At 42.6% G+C, this 17,188-nt stretch overlaps 1 protein-coding gene across 9 annotated transcripts in view; it reads left to right on the forward strand.

Moving 5' to 3' along the window:
• gab1 (GRB2 associated binding protein 1) overlaps nt 1–17,188 on the forward strand; it is a 234,172-nt gene that overhangs the window by 194,402 nt on the left and 22,582 nt on the right. For all 9 annotated transcript variants that reach the window (XM_033012477.1, XM_033012724.1, XM_033013042.1 and 6 more), the window contains 3 exons: nt 6,315–6,916; nt 8,432–8,514; nt 9,221–9,524. In XM_033012477.1, coding sequence (XP_032868368.1) covers nt 6,315–6,916; nt 8,432–8,514; nt 9,221–9,524 — 989 coding nt within the window. The remainder of the gene's footprint in view (nt 1–6,314; nt 6,917–8,431; nt 8,515–9,220; nt 9,525–17,188) is intronic.

The raw sequence follows: 17,188 nt of genomic DNA on the forward strand, positions 1-17,188 counted from the left end.
TGTCTATCATAATATTTACTGACAGGTTAGCCATGTGATTTAAGGAATGTTTCTTTCTCTGGGACTTAAGTTCAGTTATATGCTGTATTATGAAGACTTTTTGTTTGATTGGATCAAAAGATAAGCAGAAGAGTAATGCTACAGATTTTGAAACACTAATTGTTAACAAAAAATGTAGCCTGTCACTCAACATCATTGAGCAAAATGGAATAAGGTTAACATTTCATTTGAAGAACGCTGTACAGGCAATTATAATTCGTCTGTTCACTCCACGGATTCTGACTAACCTACTCTGAGTTACTGCGTAGGAAGGAACTGCAGATGCTGGTTTAATCTGCAGATAGACACAAAGTGCTGGAGTAACTCAGCGGGACAGGCGGCATCCATGGAGAGAAGGAATGGGTGACGTTTCAATAGACAATAGGTGCAGGAGGAGGCCATTTGGCCCTTCGAGCCAGCACTGCCATTCAATGTGATCATGGCTGATCATCCCCAATCAGTACCCCGTTCCTGCCTTCTCCCCATATCCCCTGACTCCGCTATTTTTAAGAGCCCTATCTAGCTCTCTCTTGAAAGCATCCAGAGAACCCGCCTCCACCTGAGGCAGAGAATTCCACAGACTCACCACTCTCTGTGAGAAAAAGTGTTTCCTCGTCTCCGTTCTAAATGGCTTACTCCTTATTCTTAAACTGTGGCCCCTGGTTCTGGACTCCCCCAACATCGGGAACATGTTTCCTGCCTCTAGTGTGTCCAAGCCCTTAAAAATCTTATATGTTTCAATGAGATCCCCTCATCCTTCTAAACTCCAGAGTGTACAAGCCCAGCTGCTCCATTCTCTCAGCATATGACAGTCCCACCACCCGGGAATTAACCTTGTAAACCTACGCTGCACTCCCTCAATAGCAAGAATGTCCTTCCTCACATTAGGGGACCAAAACTGCACACAATACCCCAGGTGTGGTCTCACTAGGGCCCTGTAAAACTGCAGAAGAACCTCTTTGCTCCTATATTCGATTCCTCTTGTTATAAAGGCCAACATGCCATTCGCTTTCTTCACTGCCTGCTGTACCTGCATGCTTATTTTCATAGACTGATGAACAAGGCCCCCCAGATCCGGTTGTACTTCCCCTTTTCCCAACTTGACGCCATTTAGATAGTTTCGGGTCGAGACCCCACTTCAGAATGAAGAAATGCTGCCTGTCCACTTTGAGTTACTGTCTTGTTTAAATATGAACATGCCCCTCTGTCATTTGGCAGGTGTGCATATGTATTCTTGCATAAAGTTATTGTGAATTATAGAAGATGTTATTACCTCATAAATATTTAAATCCTTCTCATTCACCATGTCATAAATTTCAGTCAAGCAGATACATTTTAATGATTTGTCCCGAAATGACTGATAAGTGATGTGTTGCAGCTTGTAGCAGCAGAACTGTGAAGGCCCATGAAATGATTGTTTATGCTTACATGATACAAGATTGTCACCTCTTTAATTTCCCATGAATGATTTAAGATGCGTACTTTTATTACAGAATAAAAATTAATTACCTTTCTTTTAAGATTTACTTTCAAAGTATAAAAATAAACGCAAGTGTCACCAGACTTTTAGATGTGCTTTGGAATAATTTCATACATGCGTTCAGATTTTATTCTGCAATTTCCCGCTGTCATAGATAGATCCCTCACCTGCATCTCCTCTGTGTCCCAAAGTCTTCCCTTTTATCCCCCCAAACCCTGCCCCAATGGAACTAATATAGTGTACCTCTGGTTTTCACCTTTCACTGCACCAGCTCCGCATCCAACATATGATTCTCCAACATTTCTGCCACCTTCAACGTGATCCCATCACCAATCACATTTCCCATAGTCATAGCTTGATATAGTTTGGAAACAGGCGTTTCGGCCCCACCTGCCCGCATTTGGTCCATATCCCTCCAAACCAGTCCTAACCCTAATTTGAGGAAGGACATCCTTGTGATTGAGGCAGTGCAGCGTAGGTTCACGAGATTGATCCCTGGGATGGCGGGACTGTCATATGAGGAAAGATTGAAAAGACTAGGCTTGTATTCACTGGCGTTTAGAAGGATAAGGGGGGATCTTATAGAAACATATACAATTATAAAAGGACTGGACAAGCTAGATGCAGGAAAAATGTTCCCAATGTGGGGCGAGTCCAGAACCAGGGGCCACACAGTCTTAGAATAAAGGGGAGGCCATTTAAGACTGAGGTGAGAAAAAACTTTTTCACCCAGAGAGTTGTGAATTTATGGAATTCCCTGCCACAGAGGGCAGTGGAGACCAAGTCACTGGATGGATTTAAGAGAGAGTTAGATAGGGCTCTAGGGGCTAGTGGTGTCAAGGGATATGGGGAGAAGGCAGGCACGGGTTATTGATAGGGGACGATCAGCCATGATCACAATGAATGGCGGTGCTGGCTCGAAGGACCGAATGGCCTCCTCCTGCACCTATTTTCTATGTTTCTAACCATGTACCTGTCTAACTGGTTCATAAATATTGGGATGGTCCCTGCCTCAACTACCTCATCTGGCAGCTTGTTCCATACATCCACCACCCTTTCTATGAAAATGTTACCTCTCAGATTCCTATTAAATCCTTTCTCCTTCACCTTAAACCTATGTCCTCTGGTCCTTGATTCACCTACTCTGGGCAAGAGACTTTGTGCATCTACCCAATCTATTCCTCTCATGATCTCTCTTAGGCCCCGTGCGGTCATGGCTGACCATGGGTGTCTCCAGGGTGCTATTCCCTATATGGAGGACGCCTGTGCGTGACTTTGTTTAACGTGGGGAGACTGGTGCACAGACAGCCACCCCACGGTCCTTGACAGATCTGGGTCAGGATCCAGTGGCATGGAGTCCAAGACGACCGGAGACCTTTTTCTGCTGCAGCCTTCATCCGCCTTCCCAGCCGTTGTGACGCTCCACTAAGGTCAGCCATCGTACTCCGCCTGTTCCACCGTTGAGGTCTTGGTTGGATTGCTCTTTGTCAGAGACCTCTCCCTCGACCTTACCGCCATGGGTGGCCCTACCAGGAGCATCGCACCAGACGGCCGAGACCCTTCTTCAGTCTGAAAAGAAGGGTCTTGACCCGAAACGTCACCCATTGCTTCTCTCCAGAGATGCTGCCGGTCCCGCTGAGTTACTCCTGCATTTTGTGTCTATCTTCAATTTTCTTGGCCCCGCTCTGGGAGTAGAAGTGGGGGCGGATCCGGACCGCAACGGCCGTGAGCCCCAGGCCGAGTTCGGCGATCGTTTGCCCGCTTCTGCTGCTGTTGGACGTGAGACGTTGCGTCGCGCCAGGGTCTTGGGCCTGTCCCACTTTGGCCGTCAGTTCCGCGACAGGCCGTTGGCGCGAGAAGATTCCGTTCACTACAAAAATTTCGGAGCCCCGCGCTATGTCGCGCACAACTACATACCCCTCCGCGCTTCTCAGTGGGACCGGCCCCGCGCGGCCACGTGCCCCTCAACGCGACCAAGAGGTCGAGTAATTTGCGTGCCAAGGACACGTAAGTTGGACAGGCCCTTAAGACTCTATTCCTTGAAGCGCAGGAGATGATGGAGTACAAAATCATGACAGCAATAGATCGGGTAGAAGCACTGCCTCTTACCCAGAGTAAGGGGAATCGAGAACCAGAGGACATAGGTTTAAGGTGAGGAGGGAAAGATTTAATACGAATATGAGGGGTACCTTTTTCATACAGGGTGGTGGGTGTGTGGAACGAGCTGCTGGAGGAGGTAGTTGGGGCAGGTACTATTGCAATGTTTATAAAACATTTCGACAGGTACATGGATCTGACAGGTGTAGAGGGATATGGGCCAAAGGCAGGTAGGTGGGAATTGTGCAGATAGGACATGTTGGCCAGTATTTGCAAGTTGGGCCAAAGGGCCTCTTTCTATGCTGTATGACTCTATGACTACTGTTCACACTGAGAAAATGTGTTTCCTCCTGCAAGGGATGTGAAAAATGAATCACATTTTTATCAGTAGTACCGTCCCTTCAAAATGGATGGAAAATGTGGTGGAATTACGCGAAGCAACGCAAGACTGAAACCTTGGACTGAGGAATATTGGTGTTCTACACAAGAAAAGCTGATATAAAACAGAGCTTATATTCATTTAATCATCTCATCTATCGGTGAGACCAAGCGTAGGCCGAACACCTCCGCTCGGTCCGCAATAACCAACCTGATCTCCCGGTGGCTCAGCACTTCAACTCCCCATCCCATTCCCAATCTGACCTTTCTGTCCTGGGCCTCCTCCATGGCCAGAGTGAGGCCCACCGGGAACTGGAGGAGCAGCACCTCATATTCCGCTTGGGCAGTCTGCACCCTAGCGGCATAAACATTGAATTCTCCAATTTCCGGTAGCCCTTGCTGTCTCCTCCCCTTCGCAGCTCTCCCTCAGCCCTCTGGCTCCTCCTCTTCCTTTCTTCTTCCTGCCCCCCACCCCCCCCACTCTGCATCAGTCTGAAGAAGGGTTTCAGCCTGAAACGTTGCTTATTTCCTTCGCTCCATAGATGCTGCCGCACCCGCTGAGTTTCTCCAGCAATTTTGTCTACCTTCGATTTTCCAGCATCTGCAGTTCCTTCTTGAACATATATATTCCTTTGCATGCTGTTTGCTCACAATATATCTCGATATCCTTCTCAGCTTTAAATATTAAAATAAAGATCCTGAAAAGATCCAATAATTTCTGACTAGTCATTAACATGATAACAAACATCATTTTCAACCACTCGACAACTGTACAAAGATGCTTCTTCTAACTGCTGTTTATTCATTGTGACCACTTTAAATTGATAATTTCCTCCCATCGTTAATTTAAAAATCACGGCTAAATTTTTAAATTATAAGTCTCCACGGAGTGATATTTCACTCTAATATAAAGAGTTCCAGTATAAATCGTCCCAGTATCTCATCCCATTTGCATTTATTTCCTCACCTCAACAAACCTTGTAAATTCCTGTTGTGTTGTCTTTAATTAAGGATTTATGGATCTTTATAATTAAATGGCCAAATTATTATTCACCGCGCTAGTTTGCAAAGCCATGGTTCAGATCTTTTATCAGAGAGAAGAGGATTCAGTATAGAATGGAACACCAATGGACAATAGGTGCAGGAGTAGGCCATTCGGCCCTTCGAGCCAGCACCGCCATTCAATGTGATCATGGCTGATCATCCCCAATCAGTACCCCGTTCCTGCCTTCCCATATCCCCGACTCCGCTATTTTTAAGAGCCCTATCTAGCTCTCTCTTGAAAGCATCCAGAGAACCGGCCTCCACCGCCCTCTGAGGCAGAGAATTCCACAGATTTGAAGTATTCAAATTTGTGTTCTTGCCTCTTTTGAAAATGCAAGGAAATACAGTAAAAGTATAATGTGCGTTGTGAGGAATTTCTAAATGTAAAGCCCTTGCCTTTCCATCTACAAGCTATTTCATACCTTTAACTGAGAAAGGACCAGGCTCAACATTTTATGAAGATGACAGGAATACTGATGGGAAAACTAAAATCTGTGAGATTCTGACGATGAAAGACGTTGGTTTTAAGGTAGGTAATAAAGGAGTAGGAGAGGCAAAATAGTATCAGGTGTGAGGTTTGTGTGCAGAATAGATGATGCATCTGACAGTGGTACAAAATGCCAGTCTGAGGAGTCAAGTTGACATCATATGGAAGGAGGCGGGGAAGTTAAACCAGTAAGCTTTTAAACACCTGTGAGATTTTCTTTCATTATTTCATGTAAATTGGCAAAGCTGCGGGTTATGGTTGTATGAGAACTGATGGGGAAAAGGATTTAGTAGCAGAATTTTGGATGAGCTGAGGTTTGTGAGAGGTTAATATGTTATTCCAGTTTATATCGGAAAGAAAATGCATTTGAAGTTGAAAATGTAAAACTTCTGACCTGCATGTATACCTTTTCCACAAATTGACTTTCTCTGGTCTGCTTGGCGATTTGATTACTTGGTGTGCACTGACAGCAGCCCCACCTTTTCAGCCGTGGTCAGTTATATTAGTAAAGGATAAAACCTTTGTCCACTGAAAGTCTGACCTCAACTATCAATTCCTTGATATGGTTTGAAATTATTGCAAAATTCGTGTTATGAATTCTAATCCAAAGATTACGACTCTGTCCACAAGAAAAGTTGGGCTTGCTAAATTGCCTGCCTGAAATTGTTTTCCCCCCCAATACAAGGGACACTGATTGTGAGATGTTGATTTGCATTGGTCCCTGATGCCACACTGCGAAAGGCACAAGTGTGAGAAACAATGTCTGAACTGTTCTGATTTGTTTTCTAGGTTGCTTGCAGATTCTTCAACCAAGTCCACATCATCAGAAACTGACTGCAATGACAACGTCCCTTCACACAAACCTCCAGCACCACCTAAACAGGCGATGAACGGCTTCTTCTCACAACCATGTTTTTACGATTCTCCCCCACCTAGATTCGCTTCAAAGTCTACAGATTCAAGTCTTTACAACCTGCCTAGGAGTTATTCTCCAGACATAACTACTGGAACTTGTTCACTGTCGGCCGCTGATAGTGAAGGAGATTTATATGTATTTAATACACCGTCACGGATATCTGGCATCGAGAATCAAATGAGACAGATTTCAGTGTGTTACGACATCCCTCCAACACCAGGAGGCACATATCAGATTCCGCGGCCTTCGGGAGAGGGGACACTGAGTCAAAGTTGCTCAAAGTTGGAGCCTATACCAGACGTTCCCCCACCTCGCCCACCAAAACCTTCTTTGTCTCATGACCGCTCCCCGGTGGACACCTACTGCGTACCTCGATCATCCTCCGAGGCCGACACCAATTACAGCGTTCCCACATCCGGCAAAACTCTTCGAAGCAACACCATTGGCACGGTGGAAGGCCACTGGCTAAGAAAAGGTCAGTTCAGCGAGTTACGGGAACGGCAACAGTTTACTGATTGAATTGTGCAGAAACCAAACAGATCCATTGGCCAGATGGTGCTGAGAAATGCAGTAACTGCACGAAGAGTTCGTCCAACTGATTTGTGGCTAGTGAGAGGAGTAGTAAAATAGTTTTCTGATCAATATGCAGTGATCTCCCATAAAAAATATGAATGTATATTAGGTATGATCAAGAATTAGCTTGATATTATTCCCTTCATAGTTGAATAATCTAACAACATTCTCTCTTCTATTAATCATAACCAATTTGAAGAATCAATGCTTTTAAATGAGGGGAGGAAAAATGTTTTTGAGAAAAGAATGTTCTTTGAAATGTGAAGTCAACAAAGGATATGGTATGGTTTAACAGTTTGAACATTAGTAAGTTTGGACAAGTTTGTGCGTGTTCAGAGGGATATGACATGAGGAAGTTACCATTCAGATGTATCTGGAAACTCAAATACCTTTCCGATTAGCTCATTAATAGTTTGAATAGTATTGATCAGTACGGATGTCAAGGGTTATGGGGAGAAGGCAGAAGAATGGGGTTGGGAGAAAGAGATAGACCAGCCATGATTGAATGGCGGAGTAGACTTGATGGGCCGAATGGCCTAATTCTGCTCTTATCACTTTTGACCTTATGACCTAATAGCAGACGGAAGGTACATAGTAAAACATGTTTTAATACCTTTTAACATTCCTTTGATAAATCTGGCACTAGCTAATTTTGCTGTCAAGAATAGCAAGATCATTTTATTTGCTTCATTTAAGAACAGTCCACGTCCTGCTACTGGTGTTGCCAAAGTATAGGGAACGTGCATGCGGGTTCTGGTGACGTTTGTGTTTAGCGAGGTATATTCAATCTTCTAGGTGAGTGATTTGCTAGTCAGTCAGTTTCTGGTGTGAACTGGAATTGTACTCCAAGTGACTCACATCCATGTCTTAATTCATTATTGCTGCTAACTTTTTTTATATTTTCATTTCTGAATGAATGATCGGTACTGCAGCTTTTCTTAACATAAAATGTTACGTCTTCATTCAAGCTCCTGTTTCTGTTTTGAACAACTGGTACCTAATAAATAGACGTGCTTAATAAATGAAGATGGAGACTGAGATAGAACTCTGGCACTGAGTAACTTCTACACATTTATTTATTTTGTCATATTCGTTTCAAATAATTTCTTCATGTTTTGCTAACAATTTAATATTAACTTGCAGTAGCTCTGTGGTTTGAGAATCAACCAAATTAATAAATATACCACCCCTCAGGCATTATGAGGTTTTACAATCGATGCATTTTTGTGGCTTGCGCAGAAAATAATATACACTTGAATATGGTCTCGGTTGTCATTTTTAAAAAGAGGTTAGAGAGGTGCAATTTAATTTGAACTTCAAACTATTGGCTTATTCACTTACACATGGTTCAATAACGAGACAGTGAATTTCTTCACTAAAACAGCATATTGTTTTTTTTGTGACCATTCTTTTGCAGACTGTGGCCCTCAAGATAGCTATGATATTCCCAGAAAATTTTCACATTCAGTAGATCTTGGGGAAGGCTTTAGCAGTTACCTAGTAAGTATATTTTAATTGTTTTGGTATAAAAAATTATATATAAAGAAATATTTCATGTATTTCATTTATATTTTGACAAAATATAAAGCTATATTTCATAGCCTAATTTTGCACTGGAGTGATAACCTGCGAAGTATATGTAATATGTATAGTGTGTGTTTTTTAATATAACAAATTTGGCAAGTGTATGCATACCATTATTTCAGAATGCACATCATGTTTGTGATGGTACTAAGCCATACATATCAGAGTGAATAAACACAGTGTTTTTAAGTTATTGGGTCACCCAAAGCTCCCATCAGCCATTGAATTACTTCTGAATTGAAGCTACAATGTAATGTAGACAAACATAATGGGCAAGCCTCATACTGTAAGATCTCGGAAATTGCAATAGTATCAATGACCACTTAACATGTTTTGATGATGTGGTTCGAACGTTGGCCCGGATATTGAGAGCCTAATGCTCTACTACTTAAATAGCGCAATGGGTTTTCTAGACTCCTTAGCTTTGATATCCTCTTGGACAACGCAGAACATCCTCGCTGGTGCACAAGTCCTATGCTGGGGCTTGAGCTCAGTGCTTTCCCAATTTGGTGACGAGATTGCACTCAAGTACGACAAGCGAACCACAACTCAGGTGAACATTGTCCGATGTTAAATTATCTTGGTGAAAATGATTGCAAACTTTGTTTTCTTCTACTTTAAGCAAAAGAAGGGTATGATGCCACTAGCAAGTTCGGGTACTGATGAAGCTGACCAGAACTATGTGCCCATGGATGCGAGCTCTCCGCCTCGCCTGCATTCCGTCAGCCACTCGGAGCCAGTCCAGGACACTAATTATGTTGCAATGACACCGAGTACTTTTGATTTCCCCACGTTGGGAATGCAAGTGCCACCTCCAGCGCACATGGGTTTCAGGGTAAGCCCCAAAACTCCTCCCAGGAGACCAGTACCTAATGCTGACTGCCAGCCACCACCAGTGGACAGGAACCTTAAACCTGACCGAAAAGGTAAGATTAGATCCCTTCTGTTTTCATTTGATTTAGTTTGTTTATGTTTTGGTTTAACCATGCCGAGTTAAAAATGCACAACTCGTAACTATTTTAACTTTATCGCGAGACACTTCTGGTACAAAATAGTTTATTGAAAAATCAAAACCAAACTTGGCATCACAATTTCAAATTTTGAACATTTCTGCTGAAGATGAAAATTAAAAGTATGGAAATTTGTGCACGTTTTGGGGTGGAACTAATCAAAAAAAATACTTACAAGCTCACGTGCACTTATAGAAACATAGAAAATAGGTGCAGGAGTAGGCCATTCGGCCCTTCGAGCCTGCACCACCATTCAATATGATCATGGCTGATCATCCAACTCAGTATCCTGTACCTGCCTTCTCTCCATACCCCCTGATCCCTTTAGCCACAAGGGCCACATCTAACTCCCTCTTAAATATAGCCAATGAACTAGCCTCAACTACCTTCTGTGGCAGAGAATTCCGGAGATTCACCACTCTCTGTGTGAAAAATGTTTTCCTCATCTCGGTCCTAAAAGATTTCCCCCTTATCCTTAAACTGTGACCCCTTGTCCTGGACTTCCCCAACATCGGGAACAATCTTCCTGCATCTAGCCTGTCCAACCCCTTAAGAATTTTGTAAGTTTCTATAAGATCCCCCCTCAATCCCCCCTAAATTCTAGCGAGTACAAACCGAGTCTGATTATATGATAGAAATCAGATTTGAAACTGAGAAATTGGATTCAAAACTTTTTCTTACAATTTATATTCATTACTAGAACTACAAGTTCAAAAGTAAACATAATTTTTATCTTAATTTGAGATTTATTTGAATACATTATCACGAACAAAGTGATCTGTACAGTCACTTTTCATCCATCCTTAATTAGCCTGGTGTAGAATTCCTAGAAATCTGGTGCTAATCTATTTCATGTTACAAAGACACCTACCCTCTTAAATGTTTGTAACTTTATAATCCTATATTGGTGTACCACAACATGTAGATAGTTCTTGTTGGTTCACTGACAGTCATTTTTCATTTTCAGTGATTAGTTTCGTCAATGATTGGGAAGTGACATTATTCAGACATATATGATCCAAAATGTTCTACCTATACAAAATTACCTTGGACAGCTTGAACTTTATAGTTTAATTATGATATTATGATTATTGCAGTAAACCACATCAATTTGTTCTTGTCCTGCTATGGAAAGCTACTTTCACAGCAGTTTTAAAATGGGAAATGCTAAACTATTGTGATTGTGTTTGTACTGTGACTATACGTGATGCTTGTTTTTTTAATGTATACACAATGTAGTGTGCTCTTGCACCTGGGCTTTGAGTATACTTACTGCCAAATGCTTTTCTTGTGCACCTGCTGCTGGTGAAGGATGCTGCTGGCTACGTTAGTACTTAAGCACCACTTTGCACCTGCTGCTGAGAAATGAGTTAATTTTAACAATATTTGCAAAATAAATGTAGTCTTAGAATGATTGTTCATGTTACATTAAGGCAGTGAATCAAAGTTTCCTGCATGATTATTGTCACTAGGTTCATTTGCTATCTTGTTGCCAGTAACAGCAGGCTAGGGGGGAGAATGTACTCAATGCAATGTATTTCTGACATGACAGTTCAGTACATGGGTCTGAACTCTATTCTTGTTCACTGAGCAAGTATACATCTCACGATAAATTCAGCACACAACTTGTGTGTTAGTATAGATAAATGATACAATTGTATTTCTACATCTTTTCACAGTATCAAGATTAATGGCTTGCCTTTTTATTAAGCTCCTGGTGACAATAATATACATATTAAACGCTGACAAATGTTACCTGAACAGTTTGCTCACAGCAAGTTCAAGTTCAAGTTCGAGTGAGTTTATTGTCATGTGTCCCTGATAGGACAATGAAATTCTTGCTTTGCTTCAGCACACAGAACATAGTAGGCATTGACTACAAAACAGATCAGTGTGTCCATATACCATTATATAAATATATACACACATGAATAAATAAACTGATCAAGTGCAAATAACAGATAATGGGTTATTAATGTTCAGAGTTTTGCCGAGCCAGGTTTAATAGCCTGATGGCTGTGGGGAAGTAGCTATTCCTGAACCTGGTTGTTGCAGTCTTCAGGCTCCTGTACCTTCTACCTGAAGGTAGCAGGGAGATGAGTGTGTGGCCAGGATGGTGTGGGTCCTTGATGATACTGCCAGCCTTTTTGAGGCAGCGACTGCGATAAATCCCCTCGATGGACCACCCCCTGTTCTTTCTTAGCCCCCACTCCATGCAATCAGTGTTCCTGGTCTCAACATATTTACAGTGATATAGGGGATCACAGGGAATAAAGGTGTGCATTCATACAAAGCCTTTCAACATTTGAGACATCCCGAAGTGTTTTGAAATATTTTCGAAAGTGGCTGCTGCAATTCAGGCAAGAAGATTCCTGCACACAGAAAGGCCCCATGAAGGGAAATATATAGAATTATGTTCTAGTGGATTTAGGGATACATTTTGTCTAGCACCACTGTTGATAACTCCACTGCTCTTCAAAATAGATTCCTAGACATATATGTACATCTTTCTGAGGAGGTAGACAGGATTTCAGTTACCATCTTATCTAAATGACTGGATCACTACTAAGATAGCAGTATTAAGCAAAGATCCTATAGCAAGATAGACCACTCCTGCTAAATGCAATGGGCTGATGTGTAGTACGCAACGGAGTGGAACGTGGGCCTTTTTTTAATCCATTTCCGTAACCCGACCCGACCCGACCCAACTCGCAGTGTAATCAACGTTGCGGGGGAACAGTTTGTGTTAATAAATTAAAATTCTGAAAATGAGGAGAATATTTTTCCCAAATAACTCTTATTTTTACGAGGATTTCCCGTATATTTCAGCCTATATCTCGAGTACTCAAACATCGAGTGGGATTTGAACTTGTAATCTCTTACTTGATCAGAAGTGCTTACAGTTGAGCTGAACAAATGATTCACTGCTCTGGAATCATAAAATTCCCACCCACTATGTTGCAGATATAGCATGAAAATATCTTCACTGACTGACTGAGTTTATTTTATTGCTACTGTGCACAAAGCAGCCATTTTAAGGACAATTTTAGGCAACTTAAGAATTTGCTTATCGCACATATTAAAATTCTAAATAGATTTGCACTTTGCCTAGCGTCACAATACACTTGAGTGTTGGTGTCTGATCTTATTTGACATGAAGGAAATGCAGTCACTGACCAGCAATCCCTTGTCTGCTGAAAATTGTTCTGATTACATTGTTGCTGTAATTGCTGTTGATGGTTTGTTGATGTTGTTCATTTGGATTTGCGTTCATTAAATGCTTCGTTGCAAATTGAGGATGTTTTTGCCAGTGGATTGTCAAAATGCTCTCCGGGCAGAGACGTAGGGAGTAAGGAGGTGGAATTCATCCTGAAACTCTTTGAGAACTTCAAAATTGGGTACGTGTCCCTTGTTTTGTTGGATGCTTTGTGGAAGACACAGTGGGGGGGAATATCTGGAATTCCCTTTGTCCCACCAGAGACGTTGTTCTGCGCATTTTGTAAAGCCTAGGCAGATGATTCTGGGAAATCTGCAGCCTCAAATGAACGATGTTTGCAGTTGTGAAACAACTGTCCACATTACTCAAGGTAGTATCAACTGGGAACCAATTCCTCCATAGTTTTTGTTAACTAGACGAAGAACTAGGTCCAAATTTCATTTTCCTATCTTTTTTCACTACAAACAAGCAGCAAATTGCAATCTTCCAAAGACACATTTTCCTATGGCTGCTGTGGCAAGCAATGACATGCATTTGTATTAGATCTTTATCTCCTATCAGAGAATATTGAGTAAAATTGATGGCAGGAATGGCAAATTTCCTGTAGCATTGCAAATTGAGATTGGCATATGAGATATTTTCATTATGGAGATATGTTATTGAAGAAATGTGCTGGAAAAGGTGCGTGTTAAATTTAAAATATATATATTTGCAACCTGGTAAAAGGAATGCGTGAACAAGTATTTGTAGAACATTTTCCTCAGAATTGATTTGTTCCTGTTTTAGTGGGTATGTTGATAGTGGTAGTGTATAAGTTTGTTCATTCCTGTCTCTTGTATGATTGCAGCATCTGTTAACTCTTGTGAAGTATTTGAATGAATTGCCATGTTAAAAGTGATTTATACATGCAAATTGCTTTTATTGCAACACACTATGGGAACTTCACGCTTTTGGTCTTTTGTTCAGCTATTCCCAGATCAAGTAGGTAACACAGCTGATGCAGAGAAAGGTCTTTCTGTTCTTTTGACAGACCTGAGCCTAATGCTCTCGGATACAGTGTGGAAACAGGCCCATCGGCCCAACTTGCCCACACCGGCCAACATGTCCCAGCCACATTAGCCCCACCTTCTTGTGTTTGGGCCATATCCCTCTAAACCTGTCCTATCCATGTGCCTGTTTAAATGTTTCTTAAACATTGGTCATTTCATCTCTGTGGCAAGACTGAGAATGTATAATCAGAGTGCAGGAAGCAAGTCTATTTGTGTTTTCTGTAAAGGTAACCAGAGTATTTTCATTTACGGCCACCGTAATATTTTCATTGGTAATTTTGTTTGAACTCCAAAACTCCGGAACTCCAGGGGAATCTCTGGATTTATTTCCAATGTACTTTTGCAGAAAGCAGAAATAGGCTTGCTTCCTGCTTTCTTATTTTAGATTCTCAGCCTCACCACAGAGATCATGAAATGACCAGCATTTATGATACATTGAGACAGGTACATGGATCGGACAGGTTTAGAGGGGTATGGCCCAACCACGGGCAGGTGGGACTAATGTAGCTGGGACATGTTGGCTAGTGTGAGCAAGTTGGACCAAAGGTCTTGTTTCCACAATGTATGATTCTATGACCCATATGAATCTACTGTTGTGACGTTTGATTGTAAAAGCTGCCCATTTGTGGTAACAAAAGCCATTATGCAAAGGGATTACAACGACAATTGGTGTTTTTGTCTTCTTTGCACCCCATTGCTGAAAATAGAGTCAGGGAATCATGGGACATCATGCTATAGCTGTACAAGGTAACAATAAGGCCATACCTGGAGAACAATCTATGCTATGCTAAGTCTCAGGGAATCATTACATGGAGCACAGCATGGAAACAGGCACTTTGACCCAACTCATACATATCTAACTAAGTTAATCCTATTGCTTGTGCCTGGCCCATATCCCTCCAAATCTTTCCTATCCATGTACCTGCCTAAATATTACCCTCATAACAACCTCCGCCAGTTCTTCTACCAGTTCGTTCCATGCACGCACCCCCATCTTCTGTGTGGAAAAAGTTGCCCCTTTTAAATCTTTCCTCTCTCACCTTAAGCCTGCGCACTCTTGACTTAGACTCCCTTACCCTGAGGAATGGTGGCTATTTGCCATTTTCTATGCCCCTCTACAAGGTTCACCCTTCAGCCCCAGTTTAATGACTTCCTTTGTGTGTAACAGGGCCATTAGACCTGTCTGCAGTATGGGTAGACCTTGTTATAATGCACCATAGCAGGGGAGGGGGGGAATGGTGTCTGTTATTGCCGATTGTCTGCTATAACCGAGTAAGGGAGTCGCTCCAATCACCTAGTGCGAGCTCCATGAAACAAAGAGTTGTTTTCAAATACAAAATTATTTTTGTTACTGCAAAGGGTGTTCGTCACATTGTTTAATAGAATATCATTGCACAAGCGTCGATGGAAACAAGCGCTTGTCAATTTCAATGAATTCCTGCAGTTTAGATTAGATTAGATTAGATATAATTTATTGCCACACAACCAGGGTTGGTGGAAATTTGGGTTGTCTGCAGCGATACAATAATAAAGAACACACAACCACAATAAAACTGTAACACAAACATCCACCACAGCATTCATCACTGTGGTGGAAGGCACAAAATTTGGCCAGTCCTCCTCCATTTCCCCCCCGTGGTCAGGACCAGAGTCCAGAGTCAGTCCAGGATCGGCTCTTCCTCACCGGAGACCGCGGCTTTAAGTTGTTGTAGGCCGCAGGCCGGCGGTCAAGATTTAAAGTCCCCGCCGCAGCCAGAAGCACCGTAGACTGCAGGGCCGGCGGTCGAAGCTCCCCTCCAGGGGTGATGGTAAGTCCATGCCGCACCCGCGGTAGAAGTTGGCCGCGGGCCGGCAGTGATGGCTTCTTCTTCCCCTGGGTCCCCAACGTAAGATCCCGGGCTGTAGACGCCACACCAGCTGGAGCTCTGCAGACCGCGACTTCAGGCTGCGACTTCAGGCTGCCGGCTGCCCCGGGTCAGTGAAACGGAGCGCTCCCCTCCAGCGAGCCCCAGCGAGGGCTCACCCGCTCCACGCCGAGAGTCCACGCTGCGCCCGCCGCTGGAGCCCCGGGCGCGTCTCCGGGAAAGGCCGCGTCGATCCTTGATGTTAGGCCACGGGGGAGGCGACCTGGAAAAAGTCGCCTCTCCCTGGAGGAGGCGACCGAAGTGGTTTCCCCCTCACCCCCCCCACACCACCCCCCACACAAAACACACGAAGAAACATTTTAATTAGCAGACTGCGTTCTTAAAGAGACAGGTACGGTTGATTACTGTGGCAACGCGCTCTGTACAGAAACTGTTATAAAGAGGTTAATAATAGCGAGGGTAGACAGTTCTCCAAATGTGGCCTCCCCATCACCGTACATGACGGTATACATGAAGCTATAACATGACGTACTTGTGGTACAAGCCACTCCTGTACTTAATACACTGACTGCAGGTTGCAAAACGCCACCTTCACACCCCGTCTACTTGTATCAATGCTTTCATAGAATTATGTAGCTGCACCCTAGGTACATCACTCCTTTTCATACTGTTCTACAACACTCCCCAGGGCCACACCATCTTTTGTTAAGTCCTGCCTGATTTAGCCTGCCAAAATACAATACCTCGTATTTAGTTGAATAAGACTTCATTTACCAGGCCTCACCCAACCAGCCCGGTTGATCAAGATCCCGTTGTAACCGCAGATAATATTTAGTGTCTATTATACCACCAATTTTAGTCTCACCCGCAAACTCACTAACCGGGCCACCTACATTCACATCCAAATCGTTTATATAAATAACAAACTGCAGTGGACCTACTGTTTATTTCTGCGGAAATAAAACCACTGAGAATTGGCCTCTAAACTGATCATTCACACCCGTGAACTCAAACATTGTCTGCATTGTTAATAGAATGAATGATGAGATAAACAAAATCCAAAGCAAATAGTAGAGGGGAGCTTTAAAGTGAACTTGAAATGATCTAAAAATAACTAAAATGGCATTTAAACTGGCAATGAGGAAATCTAAAATGCTGTTTAAAAAATAACCATGAAGAAATATCTGAAGTTGTTCATCCACTGTCTCCAGTGTAGTCTCCAGTGAAGATTTGTCTCTTCATGCCATCATTTTATCAATCTGTTCTTGTGTGCAACACCAAACCACAAGGGCAAAATCAAAATAAGATGCCATGATAACACAAAAATGCTTCTGAACATTGCAACGAGTGAAGCTCAGAGTGTCCACAGCATTTCTTAAGAATAATTGTACATTTTTGTTCCTAAAATACAATGAAAAAATATATTTGGTTCCATAGATTTTTTTTTCA

This window comes from Amblyraja radiata, chromosome 1, assembly GCF_010909765.2.
Source record: "Amblyraja radiata isolate CabotCenter1 chromosome 1, sAmbRad1.1.pri, whole genome shotgun sequence".
Taxonomy (NCBI): Eukaryota; Metazoa; Chordata; class Chondrichthyes; order Rajiformes; family Rajidae; genus Amblyraja; species Amblyraja radiata.